This window comes from Netta rufina (genome assembly GCF_964035555.1).
Source record: "Netta rufina genome assembly, chromosome: 18".
In the NCBI taxonomy this organism is placed as follows: domain Eukaryota; kingdom Metazoa; phylum Chordata; class Aves; order Anseriformes; family Anatidae; genus Netta; species Netta rufina.
The window spans coordinates 10,427,182-10,443,829 of record NC_140142.1 but is presented as its reverse complement, the minus strand read 5'-3'; the positions used below and the strand labels follow the sequence as shown (position 1 = coordinate 10,443,829).

The 16,648-nt window shown below is 48.6% G+C and overlaps 2 protein-coding genes across 2 annotated transcripts in view; one reads left to right on the top strand and one right to left on the bottom strand.

Moving 5' to 3' along the window:
• Nucleotides 1-16,648, top strand: part of LOC311216457 (antigen WC1.1-like) — a gene marked incomplete at both ends in the record, with an annotated part of 568,360 nt that overhangs the window by 335,404 nt on the left and 216,308 nt on the right. The gene's annotated exons all lie outside the window — the stretch shown is intronic.
• LOC311216632 (olfactory receptor 14A16-like) lies at nucleotides 2,762-3,697 on the bottom strand (the record flags this gene model as incomplete). Its single annotated transcript, XM_084298164.1, has 1 exon — nucleotides 2,762-3,697. One exon carries the CDS (start codon nucleotides 3,695-3,697, stop codon nucleotides 2,762-2,764), a length of 936 nt encoding a protein of 311 aa, XP_084154290.1.

Below are 16,648 nucleotides of genomic sequence, written 5' to 3'. Positions count from 1 at the left end.
TCACTTGTTTTGTACACATTATTAGTACTAGTACTATTATCATCATTATTGTTATTGTTGTTATTATTATTATTATTATATTCTCTGTCTTAATAAACTGTCTTTATCTCAACTCACAGGCTTCAATTTCCATTTCTCTCCCCCATCCTAGAGAGGGAGGGGGGAGGGTGAGTGAACGGCTGTGTGGTGTTTAGCTGCTGACTGGGTTAAACCACAACAGGGGCCTACAGAAAATCTATGGAGAGACTCTTTGTCAGGGAGTGTAGTTATAGGACAAGGAGGAATAGCTTTAACCTAAAAGATGGTAGCATTAGATTAGGTATAAGGAATAAATACTTTGCTCTGAGGATGGTGGGACAGTGGAACAGAGAAGTTGTGGAGGTGTTCAATTCCTGGAGGTGTTCAAGGCCAGATTGTATGGGGTGTTGAGCAATCTGGTCTGGTAAGAGATGTCCCTTTTAATAGCAGGGAAGCTGGAAATGGATGAAATTTAAAGTTCCTTCTGAGCCAAACCATTCTATGATTCAATCATTCTATGATCATCTAGTTCCATCCGCCCCTGACATGGGCAGGGACACCTTCTCTTCCACTAGTGGAAGTTGCTCAGAGCCCTGTCCAAGCCGAGCTTCAACGCTTTAAGGGAGGGGGGCATCCCCAACTTCTACAGGCAACCTGGTCCTGTATCTAGCTACCATCATAGTAAAGAATTTCTACCTTATAGGAGATCAAAATCTACCCTCTTTTAGTTTAAAAATGTTACCTCTTGTCCTGTCACTATACATTCTGTTAAAGCATCTCTCCACAACTTTTCAGTACACCCCCTTTATGTGTTGCAAAGCCGCAGTAAGGTCTCCTCAGAGGCCTTTCTTTTCTCCTCTGAAGAACCCCAGCTCTCCCAGGCTTTCTTGGTAGGACAGGTTTTCCAGTCTGTGATTATTTTTGTGACCTTCTCTCATAGGTCTACCTCTTTCTTACACTAGGGCCCTAAAGCAGGATGCAGGTGGAGTCTCACACAGGTGGAGAAGAGGAGGATAATCACTTCCCCAGACCTGCCACCTGTGGTATTATGATGTAGTCCAGGATATGATGGGCTTTTTGGGCTTCAGGTGAATATTGCCATCTTATATCCAAGTTTCCGTCTACCAGTATCCCCAAGTCCTTCTCTACGGGTCTGCTCTCAAACCAGTCATCACCCCGTCTGCATTGATGCTGGGGAATGTCCTGACCCAGGAGCAGGACCTTGTGCTTGGCCTTGTTGAACTGCAGGATGTTCTCCTGAGCCCACTCCTCAAGGCTGCCCAGGTTCCTCTGCATGGTGTCCCTTCCCTTTACCATATCAACTGCACTGTTGTCTGTCTCAGATCTCCTCCCTGTCTTCCATGAACCTTAGCATGCTTTCCAGGAGGTTCTGCTCCACGATCGTCCCAGTCACAGAGGTGAGGCTGACCAGTCTGTAGATCCCTGGGTTGATATTTTTAGCCATTTTAAAAATAGGTGTTATATTTTCAGGCTTTTGCGGACATTATCTGACCCTGACAACTCTTCCAATATGACGGATAGTGGCTTAGGAACTTCATCTGCCCAGTTCCTCAGAACCCTGGCATGCACCTGATTGGGTTTCGTGGAGTCGTGCACCTTCAGGTTCCTCATGTAGTTTCAAACCTTTTCTCTCTCTACAAGGAAATGGACTTCATTTCCCCCATCTCTGCCTTGACATTCTGTGACTGGGGAGGTGTGGAATGGGCTGGTGAGAAAGTCCAAAAAGGTGCTGAGTACCTTAGCCTTTTCCATGTCATTTGTAACCAGGTTCCTTGTGATGCTTTTTACAGAGTGTACAATTTCTTTGCTGCCTTATGTATCTACAGAAACCCTTCTTGTTATTCTTTGCATCCCTAGCCAAGTTTCTCTCTAGCTGTGCCTTGGCTTTCCTGATCCCATCCCTGAACTCCTGGGCCATTTCTCTATAATTTTCCCAGTTTGTTTGTCCCTACCTACATTGCGTTTGCTCTTCCTTTCCATGCTTTAGTTTGATTATGACATCCCAATTCAGCCACGTTGGTCTCCTGCCTCCCTTGTCTTATTTCTTCACTACCCCAGGAAACCTTGGCAGTGCACTCAGGATACCTCTTTGGTTCCAGAGATGCTAGTAGGGAGGCCAGGTCTTCTACAGCATTCAAAGCATTTGTGACAGATTCAGTGATGATTGGATGAAGCCTCAAGTATTGTAAACCCAAGGGATAACCTGTTAGTACGATTCTCTACAGGAAAAGACAAACTCTGAGAACTGTGCAGAGAAGAGGAAACAAGTTCTTGATGGTACAAGGTTTCTTGTGGTCAATTTCTCAGTGACTTCTGGAACTCATAGTTTCTCATACTGCAGGTGAGGGAGTTCAATGTTAGAGATGTCACCGAGTACAGAACTGCCAGCACTCCGTCTGATGATGGGAAGCAGATGGAGAGGACCTTCAGGGAGGAAAAATGAGGTGCTGGAGGCATATGGAAAATGCTTTGCGTTGATGCCAGGGCTCTGCACTGAAAAAAATAATCCTCTTTTAATGAATAGAATAAACACAGGAGGCCACCTGTCATGTGACAATAGACACATTTGCAAAAGGCCTCTAATTCAGTCTGACTGTATTCTTGTCCCTTCTGAAGCAGAATGAATGCAAGTACTTGTGTACAAACATGGTTACAGAATGCCCCAAAGCTCAACACTAGTCTGAGCTCAATTCGAGATTACTCGTGAAGAGAGACAGATAGATTATTCTTTCTTAGTTACCGCCAGCAGGATCAGTTTCTTCAGTGCCCCTTTTAACTCCTGGTTCCTCATGCTGTAGATGACGGGGTTCACTGCTGGAGACACCACCGAGTACAGAACTGTCACCACCATATCCAAGGATGGGAAAGAGATGGAGGGGGGCTTCAGGTAGGCAAACATTATTGTGCTGATAAAGAGGGAAACCACGGCCAGGTGAGGGAGGCATGTGGAAAAGGCTTTGTACCGTCCCTGCTCTGAGGGGATCCTCAGCACAGCCCTGAAGATCTGCACATAGGACAGCACAAGGAAAACAAAACATGCAAAGAGTAAACACGCTGTAACCACAATAAGCCCACCTTCTCTGAGGTAGGCATCTGTGCAGGAGAGCTTGAGGATCTGGGGAATTTCACAGAAGAACTGGTCCAGGGCATTGCCTTGGCAGAGTGGGAGGGAAAAGGTATTGGCAGTGTGCAGCACAGCATTGAGAAAGCCACTGCCCCAGGCAGCTGCTGCCATGTTGACATAAGTTCTGCCACCTATGAGTGTCTCATAGTGCAGGGGATTACAGATGGCAACATAACGGTCATAGGCCATGACAGTGAGAAGTAAATATTCTCCTCCAATCAAAAACACAAGCAGGAAGACCTGTGCAGCACATCCAGAGTAGGAAATGGCCCTAGTGTCCCAAAGGGAGTTGGCCATGGCTTTGGGGAGAGTGGTGGAGATGGATCCCAAGTCAAAGATGGAGACGTTGAAGAGGAAGAAGTACATGGGGGTGTGAAGGTGTTGGTCGCAGGCTATGGCTGTGAGGATGAGGCCGTTGCCCAGAAGGGCAGCCAGGTAGATGCCCAGGAAGAGCCCGAAGTGCAGGAGCTGCAGCTCGCGCATATCTGCGAATGGCAGGAGGAGAAACTCTGTGGGGAAGCTGCTGTTGGACATTTTCTCCCTGTGGGCCCTGATGACTGTCCCAAGAGAAAAAGACAGTTGAAGAGTTAGAACAGTCTTCTCTGCACAAAACCAAAGCCATTTCTCATAGATTCTCCCCCACAATACGCCTATCCTCTGTCCTTTTTGGCAAGACCTTGCTGCAGTTCTCTGCCAGGACCTCTGTTTTCTGCTGTCTGAGTATGCCATGAGGGGTAGGACCTCCGTCCATACACTCCCAAGGAGTAGCTCATTCTCTAATTCTGTGGTACCTGGGAGCAGGGGGGATGCAGGTCCAATATTCAGGAGCTCTCAGGCAAAATCCCTCTGAACACTGAAGGGCTTGTCAGCATCTGTACCCAGGAGTGCTGGAACGCCACAGCCCTATGAATATATGGGTGTGGTAGAAGCCACGGGGTTAGTGCTTGACTGCAGCTGAAACTGCTGTCCCCAGAGGGTCAGACAACAATGGCAAGAGACAGACAGGTGGAGAAGAGAAGAGAAGAGAAGAGAAGAGAAGAGAAGAGAAGAGAAGAGAAGAGAAGAGAAGAGAAGAGAAGAGAAGAGAAGAGAAGAGAAGAGAAGAGAAGAGAAGAGAAGAGAAGAGAAGAGAAGAGAAGAGAAGAGAAGAGAAGAGAAGAGAAGAGAAGAGAAGAGAAGAGAAGAGAAGAGAAGAAGAGAAGAGAAAAGAGAAGAGAAGAGAAGAGAAGAGAAGAGAAGAGAAGAGAAGAGAAGAGAAGAGAAGAGAAGAGAAGAGAAGAGAAGAGAAGAGAAGAGAAGAGAAGAGAAGAGAAGAGAAGAGAAGAGAAAGAAAAGAAAAAAGAAAAGAAAAGAAAAGAAAAGAAAAGAAAAGAAAAGAAAAGAAAAGAAAAGAAAAGAAAAGAAAAGAAAAGAAAAGAAAAGAAAAGAAAAGATGGTCTAGGAGAGAAAGGCAATGAAGCATTCAATCTGAGCATTCAAGCAAGGCTTCCTTTTTCCTAGATGAATTGGGGATTGGCAAGGAGAGGTGAAGGGAGGGCGGTGGTGGCGGTTGCTCAGAGGTAGGGATCTGCACTGGATGACATGGCAGGAGGTTTGCCTGTATTGCCCAGACACAGGATTTTGCTTAAATATTTCCTCTTAGTGCCTACCCCTGTCTCTGTGCTTGGAGCTGTCCCTGCTGGGAGCTGCTTCTCTGTCCCTAAGTCTGTGCCCTACCTTGGCTCACAGACCCCATGCCCTGTGCTGTGTGCTCAGCTCTGCCCTGCAGACACCTCCAGGGCGGGGAACAGCCCAGGAGCATCACCACTTGTTGTGGTTTAGCCCTGCAGGCAGCACAGCACCATTCGGTGTCACTTCCCCACAGTGGGATGGGGGAAAGAATCAGAAAAAAAGTAAAGCACATGGGTCAAGTTCAGGAAGGTTTAATAGGAAAGTAAAGGGGAAAAAATGAAACAAGGAAAAGAAAACATGAGACAAGTGATAGACAGTGGAGATGCACACCACCAGCTGTCTGATGCCCAGCCAGAACCCAAGCAATGGTAGCACCCACAAAGAACTCCCCTAGTTTTAGTGCTGATCATGGTGTGATATGGTATGCACTATGTCTTTGTCGACTTTTGGTCAGCTGTCCTGCTTCTGTCCCATCACATCTTCTCGGGCTCCCCCAACCTCCTTGCTGGCAGGGCTGCAGGAGAAGCTGAAAAGTCCTTGATTCAGTGTAAGCACTGCTCAGCAGTGTGTTACCAGCATTCTTCTCGTCCTAAATCCAAAGCACAGCACCATAACAGCTACTGGGAAAGAAATTAACTCTATCCGAGCCAAGACCAGCACACTATGTTTGCAGGCACCTCACACAATCCCTGATAACATCAGAAGGGGGACGTTATCCTTATCTACAGGCTGACGGTTGCTGAGGTTCCTTGTAAACCTCATGGTGACACTTTAGGAATCTGAGCCCTTCCTCTAAACCTGACATCTGTATCTGCTGAGTGCTGAGCCTGGCAGGTGGCAGAGGCCCTGCCCCTGCACACAGCCCCTGGGGCACAGCAGGGACCGTGCTCTGCACCACAGCCCTGGGCACCCCTGCCGGCACCCTGCCAGCACAGCCTGCAGCCGGCCCCATATGAATGAACCCTCATGTCCTGTACTTCTGACAACTGTGTCTGGTTTACCCTGCTCTGGAGCTTGTCATTCTTCTCTACAGTAGAGGAAGTAGAGAGTCCTCCTGAAATATCCTATAGGCTGTGCAATTTGCCAGCAAATCTGGAGATGGAACCAGGAACAGCAGCTGCACTGCCTCACTGCAGCCAGAGACTTACCATGTTAGAGCTGTGAAGATTTCTTCCGCAGTGAGCTCTCAGCATCCCCCCTCCACACTGCCTTTAACATCTCCCTCCCTTCTCTCAGCCACTCTTGTCCCCTGCAGGCAGTGCCCCCAGCCCTGTTGCTGCACTGTGCAGAGGAGCTGCTCCTGGGCAGAGCTGTCTCTCTGCAGCGCTGCCCTCTTGCCAGGAGCTCCCCTTGGCCCCAGGAGCCCAGCCCAGTTCAGCAGCACAGCTCCAGACCAAGGCTTTGCTGCCTCTTTACTTCTTGTCTCCCTTGAGATGTCCCTGGGGCTCCAGGGCTGACACCTCCTGCAACAGTTACTTTTGCAGAACTTACTTTGAAGTCAACTGAGATAATTACCAAATGTCCCTTTGAAACAGCAGAGAGAGACTGATTACAGAATTACGGCTAGTCCTTGGAGAGTTTTATTGTCACTGAAAGGTGCAAAAGTTCCCTCTGGAAAACTCTGTTCATGGCCAATAACAAATAGGACACACAGGCAGGAATAGGAAGGTGCTAGCTACTCTTGTGGTATGCACTAATCCATCTGAGGCATCTCATCCCCAGCTGGAAACCCTTGATCCATGTGATGAGCCTTTTGTGATGAAGAACCCCTCACACTATCCACAAACCCATGGGAGCATGTTCAGTTGGATCCGTTCAGTGTGGCCTCTATGTGTGTGAGCAGCTGGAGTGCATGGAGCTCTGCCTGGGGATGAGTGAGGATCTGACAGTGAGCTGATGGGTCAGGAGTAAAGGGAGGGTAGGGACAGGGGACATTATAGTGGGAGTCTGCTGCAGGCCACCTGATCAGCAAGACCAGCACATGACGCCCTCTATACTCAGACAGAAGTAGCCTCACATTCAAAAGCCCTGGTCCTCAGGGGGGACTTCAACCACCCTGGTATCTGTTGGAGGGACAGCACAGCAGGGCATAGTCAATCCAGGAAGGTCCTGTTATGCATTAATGATACCTTCCTTCTCCCATTGATAGTGGAAAGAAGTGCTATGGTGGACCTCGTTCTCAGCAACATGGAGGGGCTGGTGGGGAATCACAGAATCACAGAATTTCTAGGTTGGAAGAGACCTCAAGATCATCGAGTCCAACCTCTGACCTAACGCTAGTAGTCCCCACTAAACCATATTCCTAAGCTCTACATCTAAACTTCTTTTAAAGACCTCCAGGGATGGTGACTCCACCACTTCCCTGGGCAGCCTGTTCCAATGCCTAACAACCCTTTCATTAAAGAAGTTCTTCCTAACATCTAACCTAAAACTCCCCTGGCTCAACTTAAGCCCATTCCCCCTCGTCCTGTCACCAGGCACATGGGAGAACAGACCAACCCCCACCTCACTACAGCCTCCCTTGAGGTACCTGTAGAGAGCGATAAAGTCGCCCCTGAGCCTCCTCTTCTCCAGGCTGAACAAGCCCAGCTCCCTCAGCCGCTCCTCATAGGACTTGTTCTCCAGACCCGTCACCAGCTTCATCGCCCTTCTCTGAACTCGCTCAAGCACCTCGATGTCCTTCTTGTAGTGAGGGGCCCAAAACTGAACACAGTACTCGAGGTGCGGCCTCACCAGAGCCAAGTACAGGGGGACAATCACCTCCCTAGCCCTGCTGGTCACACTGTTTCTGATACAAGCCAGGATGCCGTTGGCCTTCTTGGCCACCTGAGCACACTGCTGGCTCATATTCAGCCGACTATCAACCATCACTCCCAGGTCCTTCTCAGCCTGGCATCTTTCCAACCACTCATCTCCCAGCCTGTAGCTCTGCTTGGGGTTATCACGCCCCAGGTGCAGGACCCGGCACTTGGCCTTGTTGAACTTCATGCAGTTGACCTCAGCCCATCGGTGCAGCCTATCCAGATCCTCCTGCAGAGCCTTCCTACCCTCAAGCAGATCGACACACACACCTAACTTGGTGTCATCTGCGAACTTACTGAGGGTGCACTCGATGCCCTCATCCAGATCATAGATGGAGATATTAAAGAGGACCGGCCCCAGCACTGAGCCCTGGGGAACGCCACTAGTGACTGGCCTCCAACTGGACTTGGCTCCATTCACCACGACTCTTTGGGCCCGGCTATCCAGCCAGTTTCTAACCCAACGAAGCGTGCGCCAGTCCAAGTCAAGAGCAGCCAGTTTCTTGAGGAGAATACTGTGGGAGATGGTGTCAAAAGCCTTGCTGAAGTCAAGGTAGACCACATCCACAGCCTTTCCCTCGTCCACCCAGCGCGTCACTTTGTCATAGAAGGAGATCAGGTTCGTCAAGCAGGATCTGCCTTCCATAAACGCATGCTGACTGGGCCTGATCGCCTGCTTGCCCTGCAAGTGCTGCGTGATGACTCTCAGGAGGATCTGCTCCATGAGCTTCCCTGGCACTGAGGTCAATCTGACAGGCCTGTAGTTTCCTGGGTCAGTCCTCCGGCCCTTCTTGTAGATGGGCGTCACATTTGCTAGCTGCCAGTCAACTGGGACCTCCCCCGATCGCCAGGACTGTTGATAAATGATGGAAAGCGGCTTGGCCAGCTCCTCTGTCAGTTCTCTCAGTACCCTTGGGTGGATCCCATCCGGCCCCATCGACTTGTGCACATCTAAGTGCCGTAGCAGGTCACCAACCAGTTCTTCATGGATAATGAGGGCCACATCCTGCTCCCCATCCCCTTCCACCAGCTCAGGGTACTGAGTATCCAGAGAACATCCGGTATTGCCGCTAAAGACTGAGGCAAAGAAGGCATTGAGCACTTCCGCCTTTTCCTCATCTCTTGTAACTAAGTTTCCCCCCGCATCCAGTAAAGGATGGAGATTCTCCTTAGTCCTCCTTTTTGTGTTGATGTATTTATAGAAACGTTTTTTGTTATCTTTAACGGCAGTAGCCAGATTGAGCTCCAGATGAGCTTTGGCCTTCCTAATTTTGTCCCTGCACAGCCTCGCTACATCCTTAAAGTCCTCCCTAGTGGCCTGCCCACTTTTTCAAAGCTTATAAACCCTCTTTTTTCTCCTAAGATCAAGCCACAATTCTCTGTTGAGCCAGGCTGGTCTTCTTCCCCACCAGCTCGTCTTTGGGCACGTGGGGACAGACCGTTCCTGCGCCATTAAGATTTCCCTCTTGAAGAGCGCCTAGCCTTCCTGGACCCCTCTGCCCTTCAGAACCGCCTCCCAAGGGACTCTACCAACCAGTGTCCTGAGCAGCTCAAAGTCAGCCCTCCGAAAGTCCCATAAAGCGGTTTTACTGGTCGCCTTCCTGGCCTCGCCAAGAATAGTGAACTCCACCATTTCGTGGTCACTCTGCCCAAGACAGCTCCCGACAATCACATCCTCCACCAGTCCTTCTCTGTTTGTGAAGAGAAGTTCTAGCAGGGCACCACCCCTGGTAGGTTTACTAACCAGCTGCGTCAGGAAGCTATCTTCCACGCTCTCCAGAAACCTCCTAGACTGCTTTCTCAGGGCTGTCTTGTGCTTCCAGGATATGTCAGGGAAGTTGAAGTCCCCCACGAGTACAAGAGGTGAAGATTTTGCAACTTCTGTCAGCTGCCTGTAGAATTCTTCATCCATCTCCTCATCCTGGTTCGGCGGTCTATAGCAGACCCCGACCAGGACACTAGCCTTGTTGTCCCTGCCGATCCTAACCCAAAGGGACTTGACCTTGTCATTCCCAGTTTCGAGTTCTACAACCTCAAAAGACTCTCTAATATAGAGAGCCACACCACCACCCCTTCTGTGCTGCCTGTCCCTTCTAAAGAGCTTATAGCCAGGCATTGCAGTACTCCAGTCATGAGACTGGTCCCACCACATCTCCGTGATGGCAACCAAGTCGTAGCCTGCCTGCTGCACGATGGCTTCCAGCTCCTCCTGTTTGTTATCCATGCTGCGTGCATTGGTGTAGATGCACTTCAGCTGGGCCATTGCCTTATCCTCTGGCCTTGCCATTGTTCCCCCTGGCACAGCCCCAACAATCCTAGCTTCAGCCCCATCCCCCTTCCTACCTAGTTTAAAGCCCTCTCAATGAGCCCTGCCAGCTCCTGGCCCTCCTTTCATGAAGGTCAACAAGGGCACGTGCAGGGTCCTGCCCTGCAGAGGAGTAACCCCAAGCACCAGTACAGACCACTGAAACTGGCCACCCACAGAGGTTTCGGAGTCTCTTTCCTCGGAGATACTCAAAGCATGTATAGATGCAGTCCTGGAAATCCTGCTCCTGCTAATGATGCTTGAAGGGCTTGGACTGGACTCTTCCAGTCCTAATTATTGGGTGATTCTGTAATGACAAACAGCTTTACTGAGAATTTTTCTGTGGGACACCATGCTAGTTTGGTTCCTGGAGCCCACGTAGCAGAGCCTCGGGTTGTAAGGGTTTTTAGGGTTAGGGCTTTAGGATTTTTAGGGTTAGGATTGTAAGGGATTTTAGGGTTAGGGTTGGAAGGGTTTTTAGGGTTAGGGCTTTAGCGTTTTTAGGGTTAGGGTTGTAAGGGATTTTAGGGTTAGGGCTTTAGGGTTTTTAGGGGGCAGAGCCAAGTAGCCTGCCTCTCTTGCTGAGTCTACGCCCAGCACTGCAGCCAGCAGGATGGGGTTGTGCCTGTGTGATCCCATTCCCTCCCGCTCCTGCCCTTCCTGGCCCATTTCCTCCTGGGTACCAGCTCATGAAGGCATTTTCAGCGGGTCAAAGCATGTCACCTCCTCACAGGAGCTTCTTTCCTGGGCCAGGCTAAAGCACCTTTGAGTCGCAGACCTCTCATCAGCACTGACTTCTTGCGCAAGCTGCTGGAAATTGTCTAAGAAGCAAGGAAAGCCCAGACGGGTTTTGTTTCCCTCTGGAGGAGGGGAACAAATTTTTTTCCTGCCGGAGGTTATGGGACTGTGGCTCTGTGCTGGGGTGCCGAGGACCTGCTGAGCCTGCTTGCTGTCACTTTGCTTTACCATCTTTGATCCCGTTGGAAAACTTGCTACCACCCAGAGGAACAGCACGGTTGTGGGAAGCAACACAACCTGACCACCTGCAGCCCCTTCTCCAGGGACATCCGTGCGATGTGTGGCTGTTGTAGGAGTTCAGGGCAACCACAGGGAATTTCAAGTGGCTCAGACCATGTCCTTAGATCCCAGCTATGGCTCTTCATTGAAGGGGACGTGAGTCATTCCTCAGGCTCCCTTCCCTGCAACCTCTGTGTCTCTGCTGCCTGTCATTGGACTACAGAGCCCTAATTAGCCCAGGTAGTTTTCCACTTAGCCCTTTGGGTGACGATCTGAAGCTGCATTTGCTGCCCACCCCTAGAAACGGGCTGTCTGTGAATAATCCCTGTGCTCTCCTGGGTTCAGACATCAGCATCTGACACGAGTCCTGTCACATGCTGGACACCCCTGAGCAGATATGTCCTGACCAGTCCCATCTCCAGTGGCTCTGGGCACCCACAGATGAGAGCTGAATCCATCCCCAAATTCCCTATAAAATCACCCGATGATCTCATCCGCACGTGGAGAACACAAGGTTAACAGCAGGCCCGGTTAGGGTGCAATTTCTTGAGCGTATTCTTGACTCCATCAAATGGAAAAAAGTCTCAAACTTCAGACACAGCACTGAAGACATCCCCTTTTATTACAGAGAGGTGGAAAAGGAGTACAGCTCTGACATAAATACATTTAAAGATGGCTTCTGGGACAAAGGGACTGGGCTTGTGCCTCTGGAGGAGTGAGACAAATCCAGACATTCATGCCCAAACAGGGTAGTCAGAGAAAAATGTCCAAAGCACAAGAAAACAAACAAACAAACTGCAACAACAACAAAAAATGTGCATAAATATGGGTGGCTTAGTCCTGCTGAAGTACTGCCAACAGAATCAGTTTTTTCAGGGAATCCTTCAGCTCCTGGTTCCTCATGCTGTAGATGAAGGGATTCAGCATTGGAGGCACCACTGAGTACAGGACTGCCACCACCTGATCCAGGGATGAGGAGGAGATGGAGTGGGGTCTCAGGTAGGCAACTGTGCCAGTGCTGATGAACAGGGAGACCACAGACAGGTGAGGGAAGCACGTGGAAAAGGCTTTGTGCTGGCCCTGCTCAGAGGGCATCCTCAGCACAGCCCTGAAGATTTGCACATAGGACAGCACAATGAGAACAAAACACCCCAAAGCTAAACAAAGACTAACTGCAATGACGGAAGAGGCTACAAAAGTCTTTGTTTGGAAGGCAAAGTTGAGGCTAAATGAGTCTGGAAAAAAAAAAAAAGTCTGAGACATAAATAAAAAGATATGCATTTATTGAGCTATTTAAACAACACTAATTTTTTTTTTTTTGTTTTACTGATGGTGTGGAGAATGTTAGGAAACATGGCATTTGCCTTTGCAAGTAATACTTCTTGGAGCTAGGATGGACATTCTGCTACTCACCAGGAATGATCCAAGATGACCAGGAGTGGCCTCGCAAGGACATCAGGGAGCTCTCTCTGCTGTCATGGGTGAATCCCGTCAGGTCCCATAGATATGTGTATCCCATTTGGTCAAGTATGCCCTGACCTGATCCACTCCCACCAAGTGTACATCTTCCTTCCAGACTCTCCCCATTCTTCGTGACTAGGGATTCCTGAAAGGCAGTCTTGCCAGTACTGACTGACGTGAAAAAGGAATTCAGCACCTCTTGTCTTTTCCCTGTCCTGTATCAACAGATCCTGGGCCTCATTCAGCAGTGGGTCCACATATTCTAGGACCTTTCTTTTGTCACCTGTGTACTTCTAGAAGCTCTTTTTACTGCCTTAGACATCCTTGTCCTAATTCCACTGGAGTTGTGCTTTAGTTTTCCGATATGCTTACATGCTTCCTTACATGCTCAGACAAGGCCTTTGTATTCCTCTCAGGGTATCTGTTCTTTTTTCCACCTTGTCTATGCTTCTTTTCTGCGCTGGAGTTTGGTGAGAAGCTTCTGGTTCATCCATGCAGGCCTCTTGCTGTTTTTACCTGACTTTGTTTTTCTTGGGTTGGACTGCCCTTGATGTTGGAGGGGGTGGTCCTGGAATATTAACCACCTTTCTTGGACTGCTCTTCAATACAGGGCCTTACTCCAAAGGACTCTTCCAAGCAGATATTGAAGGGGCCAAAGATGGCTCTCCTGAAGAGCTATGCTGCCCTCCCGCAGGATCAACTCCACCATGGTCCATGCAGGGAACATTGTTAACTTATCCTGAGCTTACCATGAACCACAGCTCCCAGATCCCTTTTTTTCAGAGTTATGCTCCATCCACTTGTCCCTCAGTCTATATGTACATTCAGGAATACATGGTCTGATGTATAGAATCTGGCATTAGTTCTTATTGAATTGTATATTGTAGGCGACTGACCAACGTTCTGATCTATCAAGATGTCTCTGTAAGGCCCGTCTACCCTCAAGGCAATTGGTAGAACTTCCTAATTTACTAGATGTAGGGCAGTCCACTCATGTGCCTAAGCTCTCAAACACCTTTTAGAAAGTACTGTCTCTAAATTACCACTTCTCCATTAATCTACTCCCAATTTTGGGGAGGAGAGAGATATGTTAAAGGGGAGGTTTATATTATTTAGCTAAATGACAAGGGACAGCTCCCAGGTGAGTGACAAGGCACAAAGGGAGGCCACATTTTTAGGCAGTCTGCACTGACAAAACTCTAATACCTGCATTCCCAGTCTCTGAAGTCCTAACTTAAAGGATTACTGCTAAGACAGATGTCTTTGTGCACCTCAAATGTCAAATGGTGTTCACATTTGAACAACTCACTGCTCTTCTCTATCTCCTGTAATTACTGTGAGAGTAATTATACTAAGGAGAGTAATAAGCCAAGTTATACTATGTAGTATATAGTTATACTATACTTATACTAAGCCATAATTATACTATTAATTATACTAAGCCAAGGACGTCTCAGCTTCTTGCTCTGTCCTGCCAACGGGCAGGCTGGGGGTGCAGCAAGAGCTGGGAGGGGACAGACCCAGGACAGCTGACCCAAACTAGCCAAAGGGGCATGCCATACTATCTGATGTCATGCTAAACAATATATAGGGGTGGCTAGCCGGGGGGAGGGGGCCGGACTGCTTGGGGTTAGGCTGGGCATTGGTCAGCGGGTGGTAAGCAATTGCATTGTGCATCACTTGTTTGTACACATTATTAATAGTAGTAGTACTATTATCATCATTGTTATTATTAAACTGTCTTTATCTCAACTCACGGGCTTCACTTTCCATTTCTCTCCCCCATCTCAGAGAGGGAAGGGGGAAGGTGAGCGAATGGCTGTGTGGTGTTTAGCTGCTGGCAGGGTTAAACCACGACAATGGGTCCGGATGGGATTCATCCCAGAGTGCTCAGAGAGCTGGCTGACATTATCACAGGGCCTCTCTCAATTATTATAAGAGTCGTGGGAATGTGGAGAGGTCCCAGTTGGCAAATGTCGTGCCAGTTTCAAGAAGGACAAGAAAGAAGACCCTGGTAACTACAGGCCTGTTAGTCTCATGTCAGTGCCTGGTAAAAGTATGGAGAAGATTGTTCTGGTAGCTATTGAAGTGTGCTTGGGGGACAATGCAGTCATTGGTCCCAGTCAACATGGGTTCACGAGAGGTAGGTCCTGTTTGACAAAACTGATTTCCTTTTATGATAAGATCACCCATCTAATTGATCAAGGGAAACCAGCTGATGTGATCTTTTTGGATTTCAGTAAAGCTTTTGTCACAGTTTCACATATGATCCTACTGGACAAAATGTCCAGCATATAGCTGGACAAAAATGTCATACCTTGGGTGAATAACTGGCTGATGGGTAGCACTCAAAGGGTTGTGGTAAATGGCTCCACATCAGGTTGGCAGCCAGTCACCAGCGGGGTCCCTCAAGGCTTTGTTTTAGGGCCAGTTCAATTAAATGTTTGTATAAACAATTTGGATGTAGGACTAGAAGGTGTTTATAGCTAATTTGATTATGATACTAAACTGGGAGGAGTTGTTGACTCTGTTGAGGGTGAAAATGCCTTGCAGAGAGATCTGGACAGATTAGGGAGATGGGTGATCACCAACTGCATGAAGTTTAAGAAGACCAAGTGCCGGGTCCTGCTGGTCACTAAAAAGAATAGATCAGCACCTGCCCCTCCACTCCCCCTCGTGAGGAAGCTGTAGACTACAATGGGGTCTCCCGTCAGCCTCTTCTTTCCCAGGCTGAACAGTCCAAGTGACCTCTTCCGCTCCTCATACATCTTCCCCTCTAGGCCCTTCACCATCTTCGTTGCCCTCCTCTGGACACTCTTCTATAGTTTCATGTCCTTTTTGTACCGTGGTGCCCAGAACTGCACACAGTACTCGAGGCGAGGCCACACCAGCGCAGAGTAGAGCAGGACAGTCACTTCCCTCAACCAACTAGCAAAGCCATGCTTGATGCACCCCAGGATACGATTGGTTCTCCTGCCTGCCAGGGCACTCTACTGGCTCATATTCAGCTTGCTGTCAACCACAACCCCCAGATCTCTCTCTGTGGGGCTGCTCTGCAGCGTCTCGTCCCCCAGGCTGTAAGCATAGCCAGGGTTGCCCCATCCCAGCTACAGGACCCAGCACTTTCTCTTTTAAAACTTCATGCAGTTGGTGATTGCCCAGCTCTCCAATCTATCTCTGCAAGGCTTTTCCACCTTCAATGGAGTCAACAACTCCTCCAAGTTTAGTATCATCAGCAAATTAGCTCAAAACACCTTCTAGTCCTACATCCACATTGTTTATAAAAACATTTGGGTAGACCCATGTGGAGCTAGGAGTTGGACTCAATGATCATTATGTGTCCCTTTTAACTTCGGATAGTCTATGATTCTATAGTAATATTCAGAGTTATGAATATAAATATACATAGTTATGGGCCTATATATAGGAAAAAAAAATAATCCCTGATCAATTTCTGGCAATTTCCAAATGCCTCTTGAACACTGACAGGCATGGGGCATCAGCCAGGTCTCTAAGGAGCCTGTTCCACATTTAACCACCCTCACAGTACAAAATTTTTTCCTGATGTCCCATCTGAACGTCCTCTTGTGCAGCTTTGTGCCATTCCCATACCTTCTGTGGTCAGTTACCAAGGAGAAAAGATCATCACCTCCCTCACCACTTCCCCCACTCAGGAAGATGTTGAGGACAATGAGGTCACCCCTCAGCCTTCTTTTCTCCAGACTAGACAACCCAAGCGTCTTCAGCCTCTTCTCATACCCTTTAACCAGCATTCCCCCTTTTCCATTGGTTTCCAGACCAACAAGTCCCTGATCAGATAATCTCACTGGAATAAATATTTTCTCTCTCTCCCGTGCTATCTTCAGTCAGTGTGATTGACCATGTCTGGTTCCCTCACTGCCTCCTTTATCAATTGTCAGTCAGGTTTGTGTCCTCAGATGTTTTGTGGTTTATCCCCAGCTGTTAGCGAAGCACAACGCAGCCACTGTCTTCCTGACTCTCCTTAACAGAACCGGGGAGAAAAATAGGAGAAAGATAGGGATAGAATCTTTATCAGGGATTGTAGCTCTAGGAAAGGGGCAATCCCTTTAAACTACAAGACAGTACATTTACATTAAATCTAAAGAAGAAAATCTTCACTGGGAGGTTGGTGAGGGACTGGAACAGGTTGCCGAGAGAAGTGTTGGATGCCCCCTCCCTGATAGTGTCCAGGGCCAGGATGGATGGGAC